Below are 24,430 nucleotides of genomic sequence, written 5' to 3'. Positions count from 1 at the left end.
ACTGCTCCGGAGTACGTGACGAGGACGTCATGATCCAGGCTCCAGCGCATTGCATTGTGGGAAACGGTAGGCAGAGTAGACTGGTCGGATGCATACTGGAAATATTTTCCGAATCAGTACGACATACGGGAACTTTTCGCATACTGCAGATTTTGCTTTTGTTCGCATACTGCATACTACATACTACATACTACATTTTGGCCAAATCACTACGTACTAGCAGTATAGTATGCGGTTTCGAATACAGCCAATGTGTTCAGAAAAAGGAACAAAATAAATCAGACCTCTGTGGCAGCTGCAGGCCTGTAAAAACTCTGACCAATCCCTCCCTCTCGGTCCGAGTTGAAAGAACCAATCAGATGCTTTCATGTCTCGTCCTGTCTGAGCTAAGCAAGTCCAATCACTAATTTTTGACTAAGCACTTCTTGTATACCAGAACTTGGATGACTGAGGGTCTTTACAGACAAACCCATTGAGGGAATATCTTTTAAAAGAATGGTGTTCATCCCTCCTGTAGAGTTCTACAAACTCGAACCGGAGCACTAAAGCTATTTCTCATGCTCATGGTGAAACAAAAACTTGCAGCAACACTTCATGTTGGTCTTTTAATTTGTCAGCCACCTGCTAACTAGACATTTAAAATCAGTTTGTACAGTTTTAGACTCGGAGGGAAGACTAGCTGTGGTTTTATATTTCCAGGCGTTATGAAGAAGACATGTACTGGAGACGTATGGAGGAAGAGCAGCACCACTGGGACGACCGACGTCGTATGCCAGACGGAGGGTATCCACAGGGGCCTCCTGGTCTACTTGGAGTCCGGCCTGGCATGCCTGGCCTGCAGCCTCAGGGACCTGTGGTAGGGCTTTTTGATTGTGCATAGTAAAATATTAGCTTGTCGTGTCACCTTTGCACAGCCATTAGCAACTCCATCACCAACTATTAACAGTCATCATACTATCTGGTTGTTGACATTAACCATTCTTCCTGACCAGAACTTGGTTGAAACCATCTACAGTCTTTGTCAAAAGTTTACATACACTTGTAAAGGAAATGTATATCATGGCAGTCTTGAGTTCCAATGATTTCTACAGCTCTCATTTTTTCTGTGATGGAATAAGTGGAACACATACTACTTTGTCACAAAAAGCATTCCTGAAGCTTGCTTCAAATCAGAATCTATTATAGATCTTCTGAAAATGTGACCAAATCTGCTGGGTCCAAAATATATATACAACAAATCGAATGACCAATTTTGGTGATGTAGAAAGTTGTGTGAATCAAATTTTTCTTTGTAGCATGGCCTCTTAACTTTTGAGTGATTCTGATTGATAACAGCTGATGACTTTTCTAGGCCCATTTTAATAGGGCGTGTTTGATACACCAACTAGACTCAGCCACAAATACTACAATCAAAAAGTCTCAGGAGCTCAGCATTGATCTGAAAGAGTGCGTTATTAATTTGAACAAGTCAGGAAAGTCACTTGGAGCCATTTCAAAGCAGTTACAGGTCCCAAGATCAACTGTACAAGCAACTGTAAGTCTAAAGAGCATGGCACGTGGCAGCATGGAATAATGCAGAAGGAGGATTATCTCCAAATTCTGCGAGGAAAAACTAAAATCATCAGCCAGAAGATTGGGCCTTGGGCGCAGTTGGGGGTTCCAATAGGACAGTGATCCCAAACACACATCAAAAGTGGTAAAGAATGGCTAAATCAGGCTAGTATTGAGGTTCTGGAATGGTCTTCCCAAGTCCTGACTTGAACCTGACTTGAACCCCATCGAGAAAATGTGGACTGTGCTGAAGAAACAAGTCCGTGCCAGCAAGCCAACAAATTTAGTTGAACTTCACTGATTCTGCCAAGAGGGAAAATGGCCGAGGGACATTTAACCAACTGTTTAAACACAATTAATACAACTAAACACTTTTTCCATATATTCACCAAGAAAACAAACTAAAGCAAATCTAAAGGGAGACAAGGACATTGAAAGGCAGCCTGTAATGTCTGATGTCAGTCTTTGTCTAAATACAAAAGTTAATTTTAAATGTGTTTAGGTCTTAACAATTGTAGAGTTACTAATTGTTGAAACTAAAATTGTAAATCAGTAATGTACGGTGCCTGTTTTGTCTGTTTTGTTTTTTTAAAGCTTTACTTTAGATCGTTATCGTTGAAGACTCTTTTGTTTGTTAATGATGCGATCTTTTTTCAGAAATCTCCAAACATGACATTTAAGCTAAAATGACCGTTAAACACCCTCTCTCTGTTTTTTTTTTTTCAGCCCCCACGTCGGCCAGATTCTTCGGATGACCGCTATGTCATGACCAAGCATGCAGCCATCTACCCATCAGAAGATGAACTCCAGTCTATCCAGAAAATCGTCTCAATCACAGAACGTGCCCTCAAACTGGTCTCAGATATCATTACAGACCAGGACAAGGTCAAAGAAGAGGACAAAGAGAAGAAAGAACCTGCTAAAGACAGGTGTGATATCTGGGCTGTTAATACCTGTTAGACTGCTTGAATACTGGAAAGCTAGAATGGTTGTTCTTCCTTTGCATAGAAATATTATTTTGTCCTCATGCAAATGTTGTATTCTAAAACAGTCCTGCACAGATCCATATATGCTGGCATATCTGCCCAATACCTGCAAAACTCAGTCCCAGAAGCAATCCATTACTGCCACAACTGGATAGACATGAATGAAGACATGAATCTTACAAAAATTACATTAGACATTCAGAATTTGTACAATCTGAGTTCCTTTTTTGTATTGCTGTCAGTTAATTAACCGCAGCCATCATATACCAGCAGTTATTTATGTTGCATCTACAGTCTCTAAATTGGTGGATGGACTGCAGAGTACACAAGATGCCTCAATTAATGTTTTACAACTTCCAACACTGCAGCAGGATCTCATAGCAATCTACCATCAGGTTATACACCAAGATCATTTTGAGCAAAACAGCTGACTCTTTATTTGAAGCAATAATCCAAACTCCATTTGGAGAAGTAAGTGGTCAGACTATTTGACTATTGGATATCTGATACTGAAGTGGCATTATTATACATCTGCCCATGGCTAGAACTTGAACTGCATGAGCATCAGTTCAAAGTGTACTATTGCTTGAGCTCGGCCAACAACCAACGTAAACACACATGAACTGAAGGACTGTTTGATTGCACATGCTGAAACTGTGTATAATGGAGTCATAAAAGCATGGAGATGAGGTGTGTGTCTATCTGTGTCTCTGTGAGAGAGAGTCGGTCCAAGTGTTCAGATAGCAGGGGGCTCACATGCACGTGCAAGCTTCAGAACAACACAACAACAACAACAACAGACAGGGACTGTAACATCACTCTCTGCTCAGGACTTCTTTACTACACTATATCTTTGCATTGCAATTAGTTGTTTTCTGACATCTACTGAGGCTGAATGTTTTACATTTGGCCTTTTTAAGTTGTAGAAATGTAGCTAACGGCAGAGGTGAGTGACAGATTGTCTTGCTCAGCTCATTTCTTCTTTCCTTCTAACAAAACAATGTGAGTACATTTCAATTTGACTGTCCAAAAACCACAGCAAAAATGGATTAAATTTGTTCATACGAGTCTAATTATCTTTCCATTGGAGGTAGTGATATCCAGTAATTATTTCACAACAAGCAAATGAAATTTTGTATTTGGTTGTATTTCAATTTTCAGAAAGATTACATTTTAATTATTGCTTTTGTTCTTCAATATTTTCCCCCCAATCTTCCTTGTGTAACTATTCAGAGCCCTGAAGGGAGTGATGAGGGTTGGAGTCCTGGCCAAAGGCTTGCTTCTTCGTGGGGACAAGGATGTGAACCTTGTCTTGCTGTGCTCTGAGAAGCCCACCAAGCGCCTCCTCACCCGCATTGTGGAGCACCTTCCCAAACAACTAACAGTACTATCTTTTACATATATCACACCATAATTAATTTCTTTAGTGTTTACTTCAATAGGTACTTTGCTTTTTTTAAACCAGTTAGCCTGACAGCAGCTGTCAAGACAAAGTTGTGACCTCGTTTAACTACTTAAAGCTGCAGCCCTTCTGAGTTTATACAAGATAGCTGGATAACACTTCAAGTGCCTGGTCTGCCCAGCAGTTTCATTTAGTTGATGTCCTCCAATGAAGGTAAAATTTGTGCAGCAATAGTAATGGCATGGCTTCTCCCAGCCAGGCAGAATGAACTGTTATTAAGTCTCACATGAGCTAAAAGCTGTACCTATGAAAGTGAACACAGAGTGTAGATGACAACTACTGGGTATGTTCCCATTTTTTTACTTTGAGAAGTGACTTTAGACTAGTTGTGTAAATACAATGGATTTTAAAATAACATTTGCATTTGCATGTACACCATTTCTTCCAGATGGTAACGGCAGAAAAATATGAGGTCAAGGGATCTATCCAGGAAGCTGCCATCATTCTGACATCCTGCACAGACCCAAAGATGCAAGTCATAATCACACTGACCTCACCTGTCATCAGAGAGGAAAATGGCCAGGATGGAGGTTGGGAAACCCATCACAGCCTTTCCCATTGCTCCTCTTCTTTTGTCTTTCTGCTGTCTCTCTAAGAAATCAGTTTCAGTATGTTGGATGATACCTTGAAGAGCACTGTCCTGCTGGCACTCCACAAAGATTTTGTTTGGCTTTAAATTCAGTCATTGTGGCAACTTTCTCTTCATCTGTGATGCATTTGAATTTCAGAAATGACAGGGCAACAAAGGAAGTGCAAGCTCATCGGATTTAATAACTTTAGTTGTGGTCTCCATCAGGATTTGTTGTCCACAGTATGTGACCTGCAAAATGTAATTTTTGTTTAAACAGACTTTTTTCAATGACAAATTAGATTTAGATAATTTGCTTTCAAATGTCTTAGGAGGGAGCCAAAGAGAGACCCCCAACTTTATTTTTTTCTCAATTAATGCTCTTTATAATTTTTCCCTATATATGTGAGGCAACTCACTTACAATGTCAAATTTTAAAAAGATGAAAGAGGCAAGTGCCAGCAGTAATGCTCTTTGGCCTTTTGCTCTGTAACTCCTACCTCTCAAAGGCTATCTTTATCCTTTAAACAAAGCATGATCAGTGTTTGCATTGTGTTAAGTCTCTAGTTTTTCCCAGGTGAGATTCTATTTTGTTTCCTGTGTTACAAGGGATTCTGTTTCCATTTTACTGTCGGCTATATTGGATGGGAGACAAGCATTTACAGTATCTTTTCTCCAAATTTTGAGATGAGCAGAAAAAAATGAGAATTCCTGCAGAAGATGAACAAATGCTCAACAGGAGGCATAACTGCTCCTAAAATTTAATTTGGAAAGAATTGTACAAAAACATTTTTAAATTTTCCATCCCTTTCTCAAATCAAGATTTGGCATTGGATATTATTTTCCCACAGGAAACAAATCTTCCTTTTGTGTACTGGTGAACAGTTCACCTTGCTGAGGTCCCCTGTTCTGAAGTGCTCCCCTGAGTTGATTGACATGTTTCTTTTACACACACAAGACTCAAAATTGGGCTCAGTAGGAGATGATTTTAGACTGGTTCAGCAAAAATGAAAGTTTTGTTGTTTTTACCAACAATGGAAAGATGAGGACAAATAATTTAAAGACGAACCATTTTCTCTTTTGAATTGAGAATGAAAATATGAAGCTACAGTAAACCATGAACAATATTGCTTTGAAATCTAATTATTTCAATTTATTCTTAGGGGAGTATTGTTAAACGTGAAGAGGGTAAGAAGGCTCCGACTGAGGAATCTTTGGTTGGACCTGAGTACAGCCTTTGGTTTACAATGACTGTTAGGGTCTTAATGATTGTTAGGTATGCATGCAGTGATATCCTAACCCCTCTTGTTGGCTGGTAGTTCTCATGTTTTTTTTCTCCTCTTCAGCACCCATTGCTTCCTTCTTCTTTATATTCTTAGTAATATTCATAAGTCCAGCACAAAGAGCCCTTTATTTCTTTGAAAAAATAAAAACAATCCAGTACATTGTGTCCTATGAGAGGTTTAGTAGGGCCCAACAGCTTCGGAAGGATTTTTGACCAAGGTTTTCTCACATCCCAAAAACTTTGCCACACCTACTATTGCCATGCCACTTTTTATCAGGTCACTCCCTCTTAGCCATTTGCCTTTTCTTTTTCTTTGCACCAAGTGCATACTAGTAATCATTATCCATGGAAACCCTCCTCTGTGCCAATGCTTGAGCAAAGAAAATCTGCTAAAGCTCAAATTGCTCTGGTACTTACCAAGGTAATAATAAGCTTTACTACAAGAATTAACCTGATAAAATGGTATTGGCTTCAAGACATGTGACCTAAACCCATGTAATTTAGCTTGAACAGATCAGGCCATTTTTCTGCAATGTTGAGAAAGGTAAATTCATACCCCTGTATAAAACATAATGACTAATCATATTGTACACCGTCAATCTGCATCTATCCTCTTGGGTTGACAGTGTGTTGGTTTGTGTAGTCAGTTTTTTTTTTATATCCATAACCTTTTTTGAAATCTTTAAATAAGCAACCAACTGTAGGTTGTTTCAGAAAACAACACTGGTATGTGTGGCAATGTGTTTGTTCTTTGCCAGCCTCGCTGACCTGGTCAAACACCCATTCCTCATCACCATTTTGACACTTCAAATCCATTTTTAGATGTAACTTCGGGTATGGTGAAAGACCCAGCGGACGTCTTGGACAGGCAAAAATGCCTTGACGCTCTGGCTGCTCTGCGCCACGCTAAGTGGTTCCAGGTTCGGAACATCATTTTACTTTCTTATTGTAGCCTTATGAGATGCGTTATTTATTTATTTGTTTATTCATTTATTTGTGTTTTACACATTTAGTTTTCATTTTATAACAATGAGGAAAACCTTTACTATTTGAAGAAAATATATTCAAGGATGCCACTTATTACAACAAGGATCTGGTTTATGCTCATATGTATTGATTATTACTATAAGTTCATTTGAAGCTCTCATATGAAAAACTAATTCTAGAAAAGAACTGGCATCCTTGTATTCCCTTTTCAATTTTTTCCAAATACTGCATTATAGCTACATGTGATTCCATAAGGCTGCACAATAACAGCACAAAGTTGTGCCATCAAGAAGTGCTTTCATGTTTGTATTGTTTTTATTCTATATATTTTGTAGAATGGGGATTGAGAGAAAAAGGAATATCTGAGTAGTTTCCTGTGATTCTGCCACCTGAGCAAAAGCACAGGCAAAGTAAAGCAGATTTCCTTGGCTCTTTCAGTCCCTATACTCTTCTCTCAGGTGTACTCTTGTACTTTTAAGTACCTGTTTGTGAGATACCTGGATAAACCTGGGGTCAGGGTTTAGAAGATGGCAAGAAAAGTCCTCATTTCTTGTGCATCTTGCAAACTTTGAACTCCCTTACTAACTGTGAGGCACAAGACTACTGGGAATGGCAGCTGATTGCAAACTTTTATGGCTTATACACACCTCAAACCATATTCAAGCTTCCATTATGCACAGTAGTGTTTGGACCTCTATGACAGAACTGATTCACTTGTTTGGTCCATCTCTTGTCACTTTTGGTCACTCCATAAACCTAATTTTATTGCATCAAAAGGCTAGAGCCAATGGACTTCAATCGTGTGTGATCATCATCCGAATTCTGCGAGACCTCTGTCAGCGAGTTCCCACATGGTCGTCCTTCCCAGGATGGGTAAGTGTGTTATTTAAACATGCTGTGAGACATTTAAAGTTGAAGTAGGTAATTGTGGAGAAAGATGGTTGTTGTCTCATTCACAGGTCATCAAATACTGATGCGACAAAATGAGAAAAGACTGTATTTGACAACCTGTGAATCAACTATCCTTTTCCATCGCTCACATACACCAACATGCACACAAGACCAGATAAGTTATTAAAACATTGGAGCTCGGATTACAACACACACACAGAGTGCGATATTATTCTCTGTTCAGGATGCCATTGCTCCACAAGCAAGCAGAAAACGTTAATTTGCGATGTAAAAATACAGTGGAGACATTTTATGCTCATTTTTGGTTTCATATTTTATTTTGAGGGTTTGAGAGAAAAGGTTTACATCCTTTAATGTTTAGAAAAAAGACTTAATAACTCCATCACTGTCCATTGCTGCTGCACTGTATTGTCAACTCTGCTGCTGCTTTTAGCTTTCAGTTAGCAACACTTCTGCCGTAAATATGATGACAAGACACGCTTGTACAAAAATTGCCTCACAAGTAGGAGAAGGAATATTAGCCTCAGCCTCACTGCCCGGCAGGCCACTAGCTTTACAGCTTTGTAAGTGTCTTTTTGGTGAATTCCAGCGTTTGGAGCCACTTATTACAACATGGATCTGGTTTATGCTCATATATAATGATTATTTCTATAACTTTATTTGAAGCTCTCATATGAAAAACAAATTCTAGAAAAGAACTGGCATCCTTGTATACCCTTTTCAATTTTCCAAATACTGCATTATAGCTACATGTGATTCCATTAGGCTACACGGGGGCTGTGTCCAAATTCAGGGGCTGCAGCCCACGAAGTGCGCATTTGAAGGCCAATTATGTCACAACGCTGTGCGAAGGCTGTCCAAATTCGAAGGCTCCTTCAAATGCAGCCCACAAATGCAGCCTGGCCTTCCCTCTTTTTGGAGGACGCACCGCTACTATTCTTCGAGGCGTCACATATCCCAAGATCCTTTGCGCAGCGCTGCTCAGTCCCGAAACAGAAGAGGAAGCAAGAGAAAATGGCGATATCAAGTGGTGCAGACATGACATTCAAATTTAAGTAATGGGTTTATACTCGGTTTTTAGTCATTTGAACATCCACGGCAGATATGTCAAACTTCAAGGGACTATAAAACCTCCAAATTTTAACTTTCAGTTAAAATACGTGACGCTGGTAATGCCATGGAAAATATAGTTGTTATTCACCAATGGGTTAATGTTTATTTTGTAATGTTGATAATTCTATTTAGATTTGACACATTGTACACACACAAATGAATGTACACGTTTGATAGATTTGAACCAAAACAGACTTTTATGCATGAACACCTGATGACGCAACCAGGAAATACTCCGAAGGCTAGACCGTCCCATTTAACAACGGTGGACGCGACCTTCAAGGTCTCTCCGAAGGACCCAGCCTCCGTGGGCCGCAAAGGCCGCGTCCTTGAAGGCTGCAGCCCCTGAATTTGGACACAGCCAATAACAGCACAAAGTTGTGCCATCAAGAAGTGCTTTCATGTTTGTATTGTTTTTCATTCTATATATTTTGTAGAATGGGGATTGAGAGAAAAAGGAATATCTGAGTAGATATTGCCTCACAAGTCTTTTTGGTGGTAGCAAGCTAACGGCTGGGTGGCAATCAAAATTCAAACTGCCTTTTCAAGGCAGGAATTTGATAGTCCACCTCAGCGTCTGTATGAAAGAGGTGGAATGAAACTGTCCCCCCATTCCGCCTATGATCTTCCAGCGGAGGAAGTAACGGAGCCGCAACAGAGACGAGATGACCTCTGTGTGAATGGAAATGCTGGCAGCGCGGGACAGGAGTGTGTCAGTCTGATGCCGTTCGCAGTCTGACAACTAAACAGACCCTTCACTCATCAAATAAAAGAGAAATGTCCCACACTTAAACCCACAAAGCAAAGTTAAAAGACCAAACAACAGTAATGTGGTAGCAGGAAGTGTCTTTGGCTACTTGTATACGGGGGAAAATTTTTTTTAAAATACTGAATTAATACGTGGAAAAGTGTCTGTCATCCTGTGTGTCCTTAGCCAGGCAGCTCCCGCTGTTGACATGTGGTGATTATGTGACGAGCAAAAAAACATGCTCACATGTCCTTGACACTTTCCACTATTGTGTTGTTGTAGTTGCTGTCTCTGGCAACTTATATAGACAAAAATCCCCAAATTTAATGAGGAAAAGTCACCGCAACAATCAGCCCTCCGTACCGAGTCTTCAGGGAACTTTCCTGTGGAAGAGTGCATCCCTCTCTGTGAGTGAGAGCCAGACAGGTTCCGCTATTTACCGCAAAAAACGTATTTTGTTGCTTGCCATGATGCACGGTGGGTCAGGATCTCAATCACAACACATTATAACAGCATCCATATGATTATGAACAGTCGGCGGATAGATGGATCCAGGTGGAAACTAGGGGGGGGAAGCATAAAATAAACCCCACACAGATCTCAACGTTGTGTGGCACTGTCATGCCTCTTTTCGTTCCGCAACGCTGGCCTGCTGAATGAAATGCCACACTGGAGCAGCTGCATGTCGGCACTGCTTGTCTCAATGTGAACAAACAAAGGCAGCATAAGGGTAAGACTATGTTAAATGTAGGAAATTGAATTTTTCTTCCAACAGCCACCATTTCGCAGTTGTACTTTTGTGTAACACTTGTCTTGGCAAAAAAAATATCAGCAACAATATAAACACATGAAAAATGTTGATTTAAAATTCTTACTTACGGTTATCCAAACCTACATTTTGATGCTTCATGGTCCTTCATAGCCTTCAATGTCAAATTTTTGTGCCCACAATAAAGCTATTATGCTGCGTTCAGACCAAACATGATGAAAATATTCACGAAAATAACCACGAACGTGCGGCACCCATCTAACTGAATTTCAGCGTTTGGAGCTGCGTTTGGATTACTGCAGCTTCCAGCGCTACCTGAGGCTGACAGGTGCCCAGTTCTCAGCTGTGGAGCACCTGTCCATCTGTCTCCGCTGAGTGGCAGTTTCTTAATTGGTGTTTTCAAATCAATAAATGGTAACTGTGACCAGCAAGTAGACGTAGACTGAATTAATGTGTCTTAACACATCGGTATGAACTCAAAACAAAGAAATTTCTCTGTGATCTGACTGCAATAAATGGATCAAAAGGACACAGAAATGACGATCATATTCTAATGTTTATGATACTGTTTCTCACTCACTTTCCTCCATGGCAGCTCCTTATTCGTCCTGTCTCGGTACAAGCAGACACACCGAGACAGGCTAGTCTCATCGAAAACTAGCCAGTCACGTAACTCGCCACTGTCCGTGCTTTTCCACTTCTCATTACTCCCCTCCCTTTTTAACATTAGGGTTGTCCATGTGCTCCTCTTGAGAAGGCTTGCTGAAATCTGCCACCCGCTTTACAATGTAATGCCACATTGCAGTTCACACTGACCACCATTGTAAACATGCTCTCCAGCTTTCTTCCTCTACATCGCCTTTTACTGATAATGGCCGCGTTTCCCAGATTCGTTAAGAAGCTCTTAAGTGCTAAGATCTTCTTAGGAGCGCTCTTAAGAACGCTGTGAAAGAAGGATGTGTTTCCCAGAGTCGCTCTTAGCTTAAGAAGATCTTCCACTAAGAAGGAAATGTAAGATCGAGCTGACCCACTCTTAACAGCCTTCTTAGCGACCGAATGCTCAGTGATCAAGCCGCGTCAGGGAAATTTATATCCTCCACTTTACGAAATAATAAAACAATGCTCAGTGTTGAAATGCGCTCATAGCTGCGGACCACTGGCGCAAGAAAAAAAAATAAGAAAATGGTAGATGAAAAAAACCTTTTTATTGAATTACACGTTTAAGTTTTCCGCAACATCTGCATATATGAGTTTATAGTACTACACATAAAAAACAACAACCCTGTGGCATTTCACAGATATCAAGGGAACAGATGTATTAAACTCAGCTGAACCTCATCCAGAGAGGCTTCCCCTGCTACTCTGCGTTGCCAAAGTCCGCGCGTGTGATAAACCACGGCTACAATACAGCACATTCTCGCTGCGAACCAACAGCGTCGCCGTGCGGGAAGCCAGACGGTTTACATAAATGCATACGTGCGTCAGCACTTCTCCCCACTGGACGTGCTGTCAGACCGGGCTGTCCAGGCAAAGTACCGGCTGCCCCGTGCGGAGATCCAACGGCCATTGGATCTCTTTGCCTGGACAGCCCGGTCTGACAGCGCACACACACACACACACACTCTTATGCGCTGATAAAGAGGTGGGTGATCGATTTGCCTGGCATCGATTGATTCAGCACAGCAGCAGCGCGGTGGACAGCTCCCACTAAGAGCTTCTTAAGAAGCTTCTTTGGCTTGATCTTAAGGTTCTCCTAAGAAGGCAGTTAAGAACGCATCTGGGAAACACCCGTATCTTAGCGCTCCTTCTTAGCCGAACCCTTCTTAAGAGCCTTCTTAAGTCCTTAAGAACGATCGAATCTGGGAAACGCGGCCAATGGCATTTGCAGCAGACTAGCGGCAGCATAGGCGTATTGCTGCCCCCGACAGGTCAATTGTATAACTTGGTCGAATGCTCTCTGTCTTAGAATCTCCTGTCCAAATCACCCGCCACGATGTTGTGGAATCTCTGTGTTAAAAGGGCTAAAGTCACACACAGTTGCCAAGCTAATTAATTTTGACCATTTCTTTTCAGATATTGTTACCTTTTAAGACAGGTCTAATAAGTAAATTAACACTGAGCAGCAACACGCACAAATGCATAATGTCAAGAATCCTGGAGTAAAACATGTTTCCTGAAACAAGAATCAGTTACAAACCTTTTCTTTTTTTTGCATACAAAGAGATTTAATGTGCAAACATTTTCTTTACTGTTACTCACTCCACAGTCCAAAGACGTGCAATGAAAGTGAGGTTAATTGGTCTCTCTAAATTAATCTAATAACAAAAAAAAACAACTTTTTAACCACAAGAACTCGGTACCAGGTCTTCTTTATGAGCCATAGTTTTTACAACTAAAAATGCAGATTAGAGCCAGGCCGGCAGATGTGATGGAAAAACGACACAATACTGCACCTACACATGTATAATGTCACTCAAAGTTATTATCATAAGTATCTACCCCCTCACAGACTACAAACAGAACCCTGGTAAGGTGATGCTGCACTGCTTGAGATTGGATTAAACACAAAAGTTGGCATACCTCACATTGACAGTCCTATGTATTTCAGTTTAATATAACCTGACCCGTAGCTACCAAGACAAAACAAGTGTGACTGTAATATATTACTATGTATTTGCATGAGCTCACTTTTTAATTCAATTACTGTGATCATTTTGTGTTCCAGCTAACACTTGATTGTTGTAATGCAAGCAGAGACTGGGTGTGTGTCCCAGGAATGTAAGCCATCTTCACTTGTCATTGTGTTCAGGCCATGGAGCTGCTAGTTGAGAAGGCCATCAGTAGCGCCTCTGCCCCCCTCAGCCCAGGTGATGCACTGAGACGTGTCTTTGAATCTATTTCCTCCGGGATTTTACTCCTAGGTAAGATATCGTTTCCTCAGTTTCCTAAGCGTTGGTTGGTGTTCTACTTAATGGGCTCTTTTACTGTCTTTTAGACCAAATAAATGTAGTTTTCTGTTCATGGACCAATAACTGGGTGAGATGAAACGGGGGCATTCAGACTTGCATTAATGTAATCTCACTGTTCCTGTTTTATGACGGTAACCAGACTTGGAACCCTAATATTTTTTTCTAAGGATTGTTCTTGAAGAATCTTTGCTGAGACAGAATTGGCTCTATTTTGGTTTTGCTAACAAGCCTAGACGTCATACCCTGTCGTTTTTTTTTTTTTTTTAATATGAAGGTAGCCAGGAGACGGTAGCCTAGCTCAGGTTATTCCTGGCGATTGCACAAAACTTGGCCCTTTAATTATGATTTGCCATTTTGTTGCTACTATCATAACCAAATTTAATGCATGTGTTCATGGACTAACTCTGAAGTTCATTGCAAAACCTATGTACATTGCCTGCTGGAATAGTTTATCTGAAAATGCACTGGACATGTTCTAGGATCTAGACTAGGGCTATCACCATATCAGATTTTCACTACGCGATTACTGTGGCCTAACGAATGCACATTAATTATATTATTGCCATATCTATTAAAAAAATTCAAATAAAAAATGCTCCTAATCAAATGTAACATCTTTTACTGTGTCTTTTGCTTTTTTTGGCAGAAGATTTGCCCTGAAAATATGAGTATTTGGAGGTGGACAGAGTCTGTAACCATAACTGTGAAAAATAGAAATAAAGATGTACAGTAAGAACAGTTATACTCAGTGACTACTGAAGCTGTATTATTCACACACAACACAATATCAATATTTAATTTTATCCAGGTTATCATGAATTTCAGGATCTGACTTGGTATCAATCCCCCTGATTGATACCAAGTCAGACCCTGAAATGTTGTTGTGAGTGATGAAAAGTGTTAGCCATACTGCACTCATCACATATTTAAACTCTTCCAAAACTAGTAATGAAGCCCATCACTCTGGGAATGGTAGGAGTTAATTGACTTTGCAAATTTTGAAATACCTGAAATATAGGGTCAGAGGCTACTGAAGTGAATTGACAAATTGTTTAAGATTCTGGAGGAGAAATGTTGCCAAGAGTTTTGACATAGGACACAATGACAATAAATGTTTGAGGTTGTATGCATACAGTACATATGGCGTTATCTTACCAAATTTGTGATCAAACTTCATGAAAATATTAAGCAACACTTCTGTGTTGATCAGATAATGTGGGGTTTATTTCAGTTTTATCTGTAGATTTGAAATTTTGGTGAATATTCAAACTTTCCAATTCTCATACACCTCTGTTGTATTGATCTAGACTGAGGACACTGAGAACATGATGAAATGAAACATCACTTAATGTTGTCATACTTTACTGTTTTTAACAGGTGGGCCAGGATTGGTCGATCCCTGTGAAAAGAAACCAGTGGATACCCTGACACCCATGGGAGAGCAACAGAGAGAGGACATTACCTCAAGTGCCCAAGTACATGCTCTTTAATTTAACATAAACAATCAAGCTGGTAATTGAGACATAAGGAAAACATAAGGAATACCTTAAATTGTGTCAGGTGGTGATCAGTATAAATAGGAGAAATGATAGTGCTTTGAAAACAACTGGATTAAGCTTTTAATGTAAATGTAAATATCTTTTTGTACTTTCAGAGTGGCCTAATGTGATATTGAATTATCTTTTTGTCACCATCAGCTTTTCAACAGGACAAGTCAGGAATTACATCAAATGTTTTTGGGGATTTGTCAGCTCTGTGGGAATCGTGCAAATCATGGTGGAGTTTGCCCTCCTTTCATGAAGATGAGTCGCCCTCTGCTGGCTCCTAATTGTTGTGCAATGGTCTTTCTGAATTTCTCCACAGTTTGCTCTGAGGCTGCTGGCATTCCGTCAGATCCATAAAGTTTTGGGTATGGACCCTCTTCCGCAGATGAACCCTCGCTTCAACATTCGCAACAGCCGCAAGCGTCGTCGTGACAACAGTGACGGAACAGACAGCTTTGAGGGTGAAGGCAAAAAGGACAAGAAGGATTATGACAGTTTCTAAGCCTCTGTGTTACTAATTTAAAGTAACCTGCATACTGAAATGTACTAACATGTTGTATGCGCTGTCTCCTGTGTACTGGCTAAGGTCCAGCGTTGCCGTTTTGTTCTTTTCCCTTTTTAACATGTATTGGTGTAATTGCAGTGTCACACTGTATTATTACACAAAGAAAAAATGTCAATTTGTGTACTGTTTTAGTTGTAGATTTCTTAAAGTTGAGTTTAGACCTCTCTGTACTAGTTCAGTTTTTACCTAATGTGCTTCTTAAATAGAAGTGTTGATGCCAGTGGCTTATTAAGCTTCTGCTGCTGCTCCCCTCTGAACTGTGTTTTTGTTAAAGTATAAATTGCAGGGGAAGGAGGAGCGATCACAGGATCAAAACTAAGGCCAGACTTCTGTATTGTGGATAGGACAGAAAGCGGGGATCAATGTAAATGCCTTCATTCATCTGTATAGTTGCATTCAGAGGTCGACTGAGCCCTTGTTGTTGTTGTTGTTGTTGTTGTTATTATTGTGAAGCATTCATTTGGCCAATGTTCAAAGATTTCCTTTTGAATATGAATTACTGTGCTTAATGCAGGTGATGTTTGATGCTGTGGTCTTGTTATGTCTCAATGCTTGGCTACACTTATAGATAAAATACCTACGAGGCATTGCTCAAAGATTCAGACTCAAACTCGTAACTGTTGATAGAGCTTTGTTATTAGTGAAGTTGTCAGCCCTAAATGTCAGTGTCACTTTCATATGCTTTATAAAATTATTTGTATAATCTTTAAATAGAGAAAAAAACTTTGGTTTGTTGAAACATGGTCATGTTCACATTGCAGTCTGTTTTGGCTTTTAATTTTGTTTTCCTTGTTGATAAGGTCGTTTATTGGCTTGCTTGCCTTTTAACTTGGTTAGGTGCTCAATTAAGTTCAATACTGGAATAAAGAATAAGAATTAAAAAAAAAAGGCTGAGAATGGGAGGGACAGAAATATAATTGTCCTTCAGTGTAGGCTCTTTTGTGAATGCGTGCTGTGCTCTGTATTCTGCTTTATAATTCCAGTAGCAGAATAAATATATTTCCAGATCGAAGTATCTTTTGCTGAGTAACTTGCTTTCTCGCATTGTACAGTGTAAACCAGGGTTTGCATCAAGCCTATTTAACAAACGAGTGCCTGTCTATAATAATTACACTCTATTTTGATGTCTCCATAAAGTATTCAGCTCTGTGTGACAGTTCAAAGTTTCGGGTGCTCTGTCGTGTTTGGACAAGCCTCCAAAAAGAGAGAGGGGTAGAAATAGAGTAATTAAAACTGCAAGCAGTGATGAACGGGCCCTCGCACCCCTTTTTTAATTCTATTTAATTATACCTATTCCGTGTACTGAATTGCATTTTTCAGTGGCTAAAAAATGCACATGTAGGAGCTGCCTCACACCCCAACTCTCTGGGCATGAAAGGGCGCATTCATCAATACATGCAGTTTTAAATTTTAATAAGATTGTTGACAGGTTTGACCGTTGAATAACCTGAATTTTCATGTGTTTTGGACACTTTACAAAGGAGTTCAGTCTAACTAACTGTTTCCAGTATGTGTCACTAGAGAAAACTGACTAATTACACGTTAAGGATTAAGGATGTCAAGGATGGTCCGCATCATGAAAATTTTAAGTAAATGAAACGATGGTTGTCAGACAAGGCTTATGTCCTGTTGCCAGTAAGTGGAGCAAAAATACCTCCTAATTGGCATGTAGAAGTGTTTTGGGCAGGACTCTTACCAAACATCTGAAATTTTGGACAGATTGGACCTTTTACACAGGAGTTGTGACATCTTCCTTTTTCATGGTGACTAATTCCTTGCTGCTGCATCACTCACTGATAACTCCTACTCTTCACCATATGCCATATAATGAAGACCTTGAAGATATTCTGACCAAATTTGAGAGGGTTTTGGTCAACCTGTGAGGAGTACATGGATTTAAAAATAAAACATGTTATTTCCTGTTGCCACAAGATGGCACTACAATTGTAAGCCATATTTTAACGAAAACTTAAATAACTTGCCCACAAAGCTGTTACGATGGCCGGTGAAAATTTGAAGTTGATCAGTTTAAAGCTGTAGGAGGAGTTTGTAAACGTGTAAGTTGCCAAAAATGAGCAGAATAATTCAAAATGGCTGACTTCCTGTTAGGTTGAGGTAGCTATAAAAACGTGTTTTTGTAGATGTAGGTTGGATAGACAAGTGCACTGAATTTCATGTATGTGCGTCAAACTAGCCACAGGAGCTGTTGTAAGACGTATAGAAAAATGTAATTTTCTGTTGCCACTAGGCGGCGCTATGACTAACAGAATATTGGCAGGTTACTGTCTTCAGAATGAGCTCTCTCTCTCTCTCTCTCTCTCTATATATATATATATATACACATACACATTATACATACATACATATATACATTATATATACAGAAAAAGACAACATCATCCATTCAACCAATTCATGTAGGATACAAACTTGTTGCCGATGCAGAGCAGGCTGCAGGGTGACACCAATAAAGTGTTTCACAGCGATCACAATGTTTTATTAGACTGATCAAAACTCTGGTGTAGACTAATTTTTAGGACACCATTCGGGACATCTGCTTGTAGTTCAGGACCGTCCCACATTTTTCAGGACATCTGGTCACCCTAATCAGTAATTAAGAATGATAGATAAGATTAATAAGGAAATCTTCCAATGCTACAGTAAATTGTTTTCTTCCTCTTATTCACACATTAATGCTGGCACATTCTTTGAGCACATTGATGAATGTTCTAAAAAGTCTATGTGATTCAAAAGCAGTGTTATTGTGTTGGGTTGGAGTTGTGAGTGGATCTGTTATGAGACAGACCACAAACATTTCCCCTGGACCATCTAAACTGTAGTGTTTCATTAACTTATTGTTATTCAGCATTTGGACAGTGTTTCTTCTTCCTCTTTGTCTTGACCCCCCTCCTCCCTACTTGCAGATTTTCACTTTATCTCTTAAGGGCTAACACGCTTTGTGAATAATTTTTATCGTTACCAGGATCTTGTCTTAATTTTGAGGAACAAATCGTAATTCTAAGAATGTTCTTATATTTCTTCACCAGGAGCAACTGTCAGCACTGGGATTTATGACTGGGACGCTTTATGAGTACAGCCGCAAATCCATATTCGACGCGCTGTGTATTCTGGGAATACACAGTAGTTTCAAGATGGCGGCGAGCAGGAGGCTGGCCAAGGTAAATCTCCCGATCCCGTTATTTTCTTTTAATTTGTAATGTGTGCAGTTCTTGAGCTACAATGGCGCCTAGTGGGTTCAATCGTTCTTCACGTTAATGCTTTAAGATTACATTGTTGTGTGAAGAAAATATATCGCCTGTTTTTAGCTGTAAACTTAATAAAAGAGAGAGGTCACTGCTGGCCACCTAACCTAGTCGACCAAATATTACCGTTAGGCAGCAAAGCACCGGTAAATTAGGCCAGATAATTGAAAGTCAGCCTTGCGAATGGGATCAATGAACTGATTGTTTACCTACTAACACTAGCTTTCATGCAGCTTTGGGTCGTGTGGCCAAGCGAGCGAGTTTTTGATGTGGCCATCATAGGACCGTAAGCGAATTTCCATAGCTAAAGGCGTTTGCTATGTCGCTAGCCAACTCGCTAGCAGACCGTAGCTGCGTCTCTGCTAGCTAGCTAGCTGAAGCGAGCAAGTTAGCTAGTTAGCTAGCTAGCTGGCGAGCGGAGAAGCAGCCCTCATGTGGAGCCAAACGCCTGTATAGAACAGCCCCCAGCGTTTACTTCCCGTTGCTTTGGGGATCCGTCCACCTGATGTTGATATCGATCATAACAAACGGTATTAAAAGCGTCTGTGGATGCAAAGGAAGTAGTTTCCTAATCTTAATAATCGAATACCTAATGTTACTTGGATAGAAATTGAACGTTAATTCAGTCAGAAACCATGTGAGCCTGGCATATGCATCATTTACATTATAAGATTCATGTTGGACCAGCGCATTGGGATATTTTTACATAATCAACTACAGCACTGATGTGGACAATTAACCCGACTGACTGCTAGCTTGCATTAATATCCTTTTGCACGTAGCTTGCTTTCATTGAGCGAATCTTCTTCAGACAAACGTGCCTACTTGAGCGGTCAGCTAGGTCAAGAGATATTTAATAAAATGTACCTTTTGAGTTTTTGTCGCTTCACTGTATGTCTTGGGTTCGCTCACTGTTTTCTGACACTGAAAGTGTGTCGTTGGTGCCGGAGGCCATATTTAGCTTGCACATCATCTTCAAGTATTATTATCCACGAGGCTACGCGTTTATGGTTGTTTGTATTTCCTACTTTTTCAACTGTTTTATATTTTCAGTATACTGTTAAATTTGATTCAGCTAACAGGTCAATGGGGAATTGTATCCTTATTTCAAATATGCAGGACCTTTTTATACTCCAAATGTATTAGTGTAAGACTTTTCTGGCCGGCAGTGCTCATAATTTAGTCTGTCTGAATGTACTGCATGGCTTCCGCCTCGAGTCTTGTTTGTTATACATTGCAATATGTGAAATGAAAATTTTAGTTTTTCTCTAGTGCTGGTGGACTAAAGAGAGTGAACAGAAACAATTTTGTTTTTGTTGTAAAGTGGAGAAATAAAATCACTTTAAGTTAAACTACTTCCCAGCATTCGCCAGTCTCCTACTGTATACATGCACATAGTATTATCAAAATGAAATGCCTACTGCTTTATTTTATGCCTGTGTAATTATAATCTCTTTTATTCCTATGCTTATTTTCTTTGACTAATAAATACACCGTAGTGTATAAATAGTAATATACAGCAACAGTAATCCCACATTGTTTGCCTGGTTATGAAACAGTTTAATACCGATGCCTCTATATCTCCAACATAAGCAAACAACACCATATGCAAGAAGATTGCCTATTTTTCTATATAGTTACTTTTGTTATGCCTAATTCCTGCCACAAGGTTGGATTATCACTTTTCTTGGTTGGCTAAATCATGAAATTAAAACTATTTTATTGCAGTGTGCTGAGGATCAATCGAGGTGTCTCACAGCCTGAAATAAAGTTTAAATAAAAGCTTATTTTGTTTGACACTTATTTTTGCATAGCCACAAACAAGGATGTATTATTTCATCCATGGTTCCAGACTATGACAGTCTAGTTGTATTTTGCGACCATTTTTGGTGACGGTGCAACTAAATTTTATACTTGGAGCACCTGTGCATCTTGCAAATATATCATTGTGTGAAACATCAGGAGCAGTATTTCTGCTATGTAACATTTGCTGTGGCTGCCACATCAATACAAAAGAAAAAAAATAATTAAAGAAACAAACAAAATGTTCTATCAATCAGCTGCTTCACTTCCTCAATAAATGGTTATTATTACACACCTTTTGTTACTTACCCATACAGCCCAGTCTGACAGCTAAACAGATCCTTCACTCATCAAATAAAAGAGATATGTGGTAACTGGTAGTGTCTTTGGCAACATGAGGGAAAAAAATACTGCAGTAATACGTGGAAAAGCCTCTGTCATCCTGTCTCTCCTACCGACTCTTCATCACATTTCTGCCCAAAAAACAGCGTCTGTCCCCGGCAGCAGAGCCAGGCAGCTGCAGTTGAATGGCGGTGGTTATGTGACGTGATTCAGAGCAAAAAAACTATAACTCAACATGTCTTTGTCACCTTCCACTATTGTGTTGTTGCAGTTACTGTCTCTGGAAGCTTGTATTTAAAAAAATTTAAAGTGACTGTCAGCCTTCCCGACTGAGTCTTCAGTGTACTTTCCCCCAGAAAACAGCAACCCTCCTGTTGTGAGAGAGCCAGACAGGGTCTGCTGTTTACTGATGAAAAAAACATAACTTTCACTTTCCACGATGCATGGTGGGTCAGGATCTCAATTACAACACATCCTTTGTTCTTGGGCTCTGTTGGTTTTAGAGGTTCCTGTAGTTAGGTTTCTGGTTTTACCTACAGGACTCTCTTTTGTCTGCAATATATCGGAGGTCCCAACATGTGTAAGAAAGTGGAGAATTGTCTTCAGAGCAATTTTACTAGCACCCAGGTACTACCCAGTAGTTTGGACCATGTTGGGAGGAAGCCGCACTATTTGATAGCCTTATGGTAAGCTCGGTGGGGCTCTCTGGTGATGAGGGATCACTCAGTATTCAAAGAAATGGTCGTGGGATGATGGCTGTGGTGATGAGTCCCTGTATGAAGAATCCACAGTGGCCAGTGACTCCTTGTGTGAAGGGTACTTGGTGGGCCCACAGCCATCCGTCTCATGGTTGTAGAGAGATGAGTCGCAGTAATCCCCTAGGTAGTATTCCGATTCTGGATCCTGAAGTAGCTGGGTCAGTTACGTGGTGTGCAGAAGACACATCGCCTGGGGGTACATGGAGCTCAGTCCTGTTTGGGGTGAGGCTGCTGGTCTGGGTGGACTTCATGTGGTGAATGGATAGGTAGCCTTGTATCTTGGATGTGGTAGGACTGGCAGTTGGGCTGATGGTGGCATAAAGTTGGCTGGTTGGTCCATCCGGAGGCCCTGGTCCCACTGATCCTCCTTGCCAGCCCACCCAGATGCCACAGGAAGGAGACCTCCAATCCTTCTAATTGATTCCATTATTTTCAGCCATGCTTTGTCTTTTTAAAAAAAAAAGCAAATATTAGTTCAGGATAGGCCTGTCACGATAGTCAATAAATCAATTAATCGTACGATAAATTAAAATGAGCTCGATAATTTTGCCGGCCTCAATAATTTCTATTTGCATGCTTGTTTGTTTTCCTCGTGTCTCTCACTAGATCCCTCTTCACACAGCCGTTTGCATGCGAGATCCTGCGCCAATTCTCTGCATCCGCCTTCGTGTTAAAGTTTCAGATGCAGCGAGGGGTGAAATTTCGCCTCCGGAGGTATCAGAGGCGCAGTATTGGCGAACCGAGCCGGCGGCGCGGAGCGAGGGTGTGTCGATCTGATGGTGTTGGTGTCTGATAACTGTACAGATCCTTCACTCAACAAAATAAAGATAAATGTCCCACAAAGCAACGTTACAGGACCAAACAACAGTAACGTAGTAACTGGTCATGTCTTTGGCAACTTATATGAGGAAAATAATACCGCAGTTATTCGTGGAGAAGTGTCTGTCAGCCTGTCGTCACATTTCTGCCCGAAAAACAGCGTCTGTCCCCGGCAGAAAACTTTAACTCAAGTGTTTGTTGTTGGCTGACGGTCAGCCCTCCCGACTGAGACTTAGTGAACTTTGTGAACTCCGCGAGTGAAATCAGACAGCGTCCTGTTTACTGGTGGTGATTATGTAATTAACTATGTAAATTATAGAAAAACGTAACTTTGTCACTTTCCAGGATGTTTGGTGGGCCAGGATCTCAATCACAGCACATTATAACAGCATCATAAGATTATAAACAGACAGCTGGTACATGTTTAGATTAACAGGAGGACACGGGGAAACACCTAAAAAAAACAAAAAAAAACCAAACAAACACATACGTCATCATCATGACGTGTACCGTCACGCCTCCGCATCACTACAGACAATGGTGCTAACATTGTTGCTGCAATAAGGGATCTTGGCTGGCCACAAACTCCATCTTTATTTACTTTGGATATTTAAAATGTCTTCTTCAAATTCCAATGTTAAATATTCTTTAGAAATTAAGGTTTATTAATCTTTGAAAGGGTGTACTTGCATTATTATGCCATTATCACTATATTAGTTGAAAAATGGTCTCAAAGCAACAATATTATCGTTTATCGCAATAATTTCTAGGACAATTTATCGTCCAGCAAAATTTGTTATCGTGACAGGCCTAGTTCAGGATATGCCAATTTTAGGTTTTTAGGTACATTTTGTAACAATTGGTGGTCATGCCTCATTACACACCTAGTTAGTATGTAGTGAAAAAAAAATCACGACAGATGATGACAGTGGGAATATCTTGCATTTATTCAATTTACGAACCTCTGCTGATTGTACCACAGGTAGTTCACCCGTCAGCTGTTTTGTGTTATGTACTGTGCATTGGATATGGACCTCGCTAATAGCCCACAAGCCACTACCCTTCCTGACGTAATCCAATCACCACCTAAAACCTTTTGCTCATCTTTCTGCCATGCTGTAGGTGATCTCACTTCCCTGCACACTCTTTTGGTATCCTCATTGGAAAGGCCAATTATTGCAGGGTTTTCCCTGAGTTTTTAGAGGTCTTAGGTAGGGATGCTCCGATTCAGCATTTTCGGGGGCCGATCCGATCACCGATCACAGGAATCATAAATCTGCCGATACCGATCACAGAATGGATGGGAGAATAATAATAATAATAATAATCCTCAATGTCCTGTATTTACAATCTAGCCTTGTGCACCACTTAAAGTGGTAAAACCATTTGTACTAAAATAAATAATAAATACAATCAAGATCTTTATGTACCACAATCAACTTTTTATTTGTGTAAACATTACCAATTATAAATTCCATAAGCTTTGTTGTTATATCCCTCCACCTTTTACTGTCCCTGCTGTAAGGCTCCAGACAAACTAACCAAACACTTCTTATTGATCATCATTATAAAGTTTCAGGGCGTTCCTGTAACCATGGTAACTCACGGTGCCAGAGGGGATGAGTTGGTTAAAGTACAAGGCATAGACATTGGGTCCGTACAGAATGGGAAAAGCCATAAGGGCGGTGTTAGGGGGCGCTACTGAGCTTTCGTGCTGCGCATGAGGGCAGTTGTGGTATCGAAATAACGTACTCATGGGTAAGAAGCTACATGCCAAATTTGGTGAGGCTGCGAACATCTTAAAGCCCCGAAAACAGCGTTGGAAAAATGAAAATCGCAGCACGCCATTCAAGATGGCCGACTTCCTGTTACAGCTAAAATTCTCACAAAAATAATTCCATCCTAAATCCTTGAGACCCATGAGTCCTGTGAATTTCATGACAATCCGAGAAAAATGTTGCGGGGACAAATCTACGTTAGGTGGCG

At 40.3% G+C, this 24,430-nt stretch overlaps 2 protein-coding genes across 3 annotated transcripts in view; both read left to right on the top strand.

Annotated features, from left to right (window-relative positions):
* zfr (zinc finger RNA binding protein) overlaps positions 1-16,471 on the top strand; it is a 60,460-nt gene extending 43,989 nt beyond the window's left edge. Inside the window, exons 12-20 of one of the 2 annotated variants that reach the window (XM_084360964.1) lie at positions 700-856; positions 2,278-2,480; positions 3,771-3,921; positions 4,388-4,529; positions 6,675-6,772; positions 7,617-7,712; positions 13,191-13,302; positions 14,728-14,825; positions 15,214-16,471. In XM_084360964.1, the coding sequence (XP_084217090.1) occupies positions 700-856; positions 2,278-2,480; positions 3,771-3,921; positions 4,388-4,529; positions 6,675-6,772; positions 7,617-7,712; positions 13,191-13,302; positions 14,728-14,825; positions 15,214-15,396 (1,240 nt within the window). In that variant the 3' untranslated portion in view covers positions 15,397-16,471. Of the gene's footprint in view, positions 1-699; positions 857-2,277; positions 2,481-3,770; positions 3,922-4,387; positions 4,530-6,674; positions 6,773-7,616; positions 7,713-13,190; positions 13,303-14,727; positions 14,826-15,213 lie in introns of those variants that run through there. The other variant, XM_084360965.1, reaches the window with a different exon arrangement.
* Positions 16,472-18,532: 2,061 nt separating this feature from the next.
* The window catches only part of LOC311261561 (ubiquitin-conjugating enzyme E2 L3), a 46,521-nt gene continuing 40,623 nt past the window's right edge, over positions 18,533-24,430 (top strand). The window contains exon 1 of the mRNA XM_084360325.1: positions 18,533-18,638. Within this exon, the coding sequence (XP_084216451.1) occupies positions 18,612-18,638 (27 nt within the window). The 5' untranslated portion in view covers positions 18,533-18,611. The remainder of the gene's footprint in view (positions 18,639-24,430) is intronic.

This window comes from Pagrus pagrus (genome assembly GCF_965226575.1).
Source record: "Pagrus pagrus genome assembly, chromosome: 8".
NCBI lineage: Eukaryota > Metazoa > Chordata > Actinopteri > Spariformes > Sparidae > Pagrus > Pagrus pagrus.
Note: the sequence above shows the minus strand (reverse complement) of the source record. Positions and strands in the feature narration are given on the sequence as shown.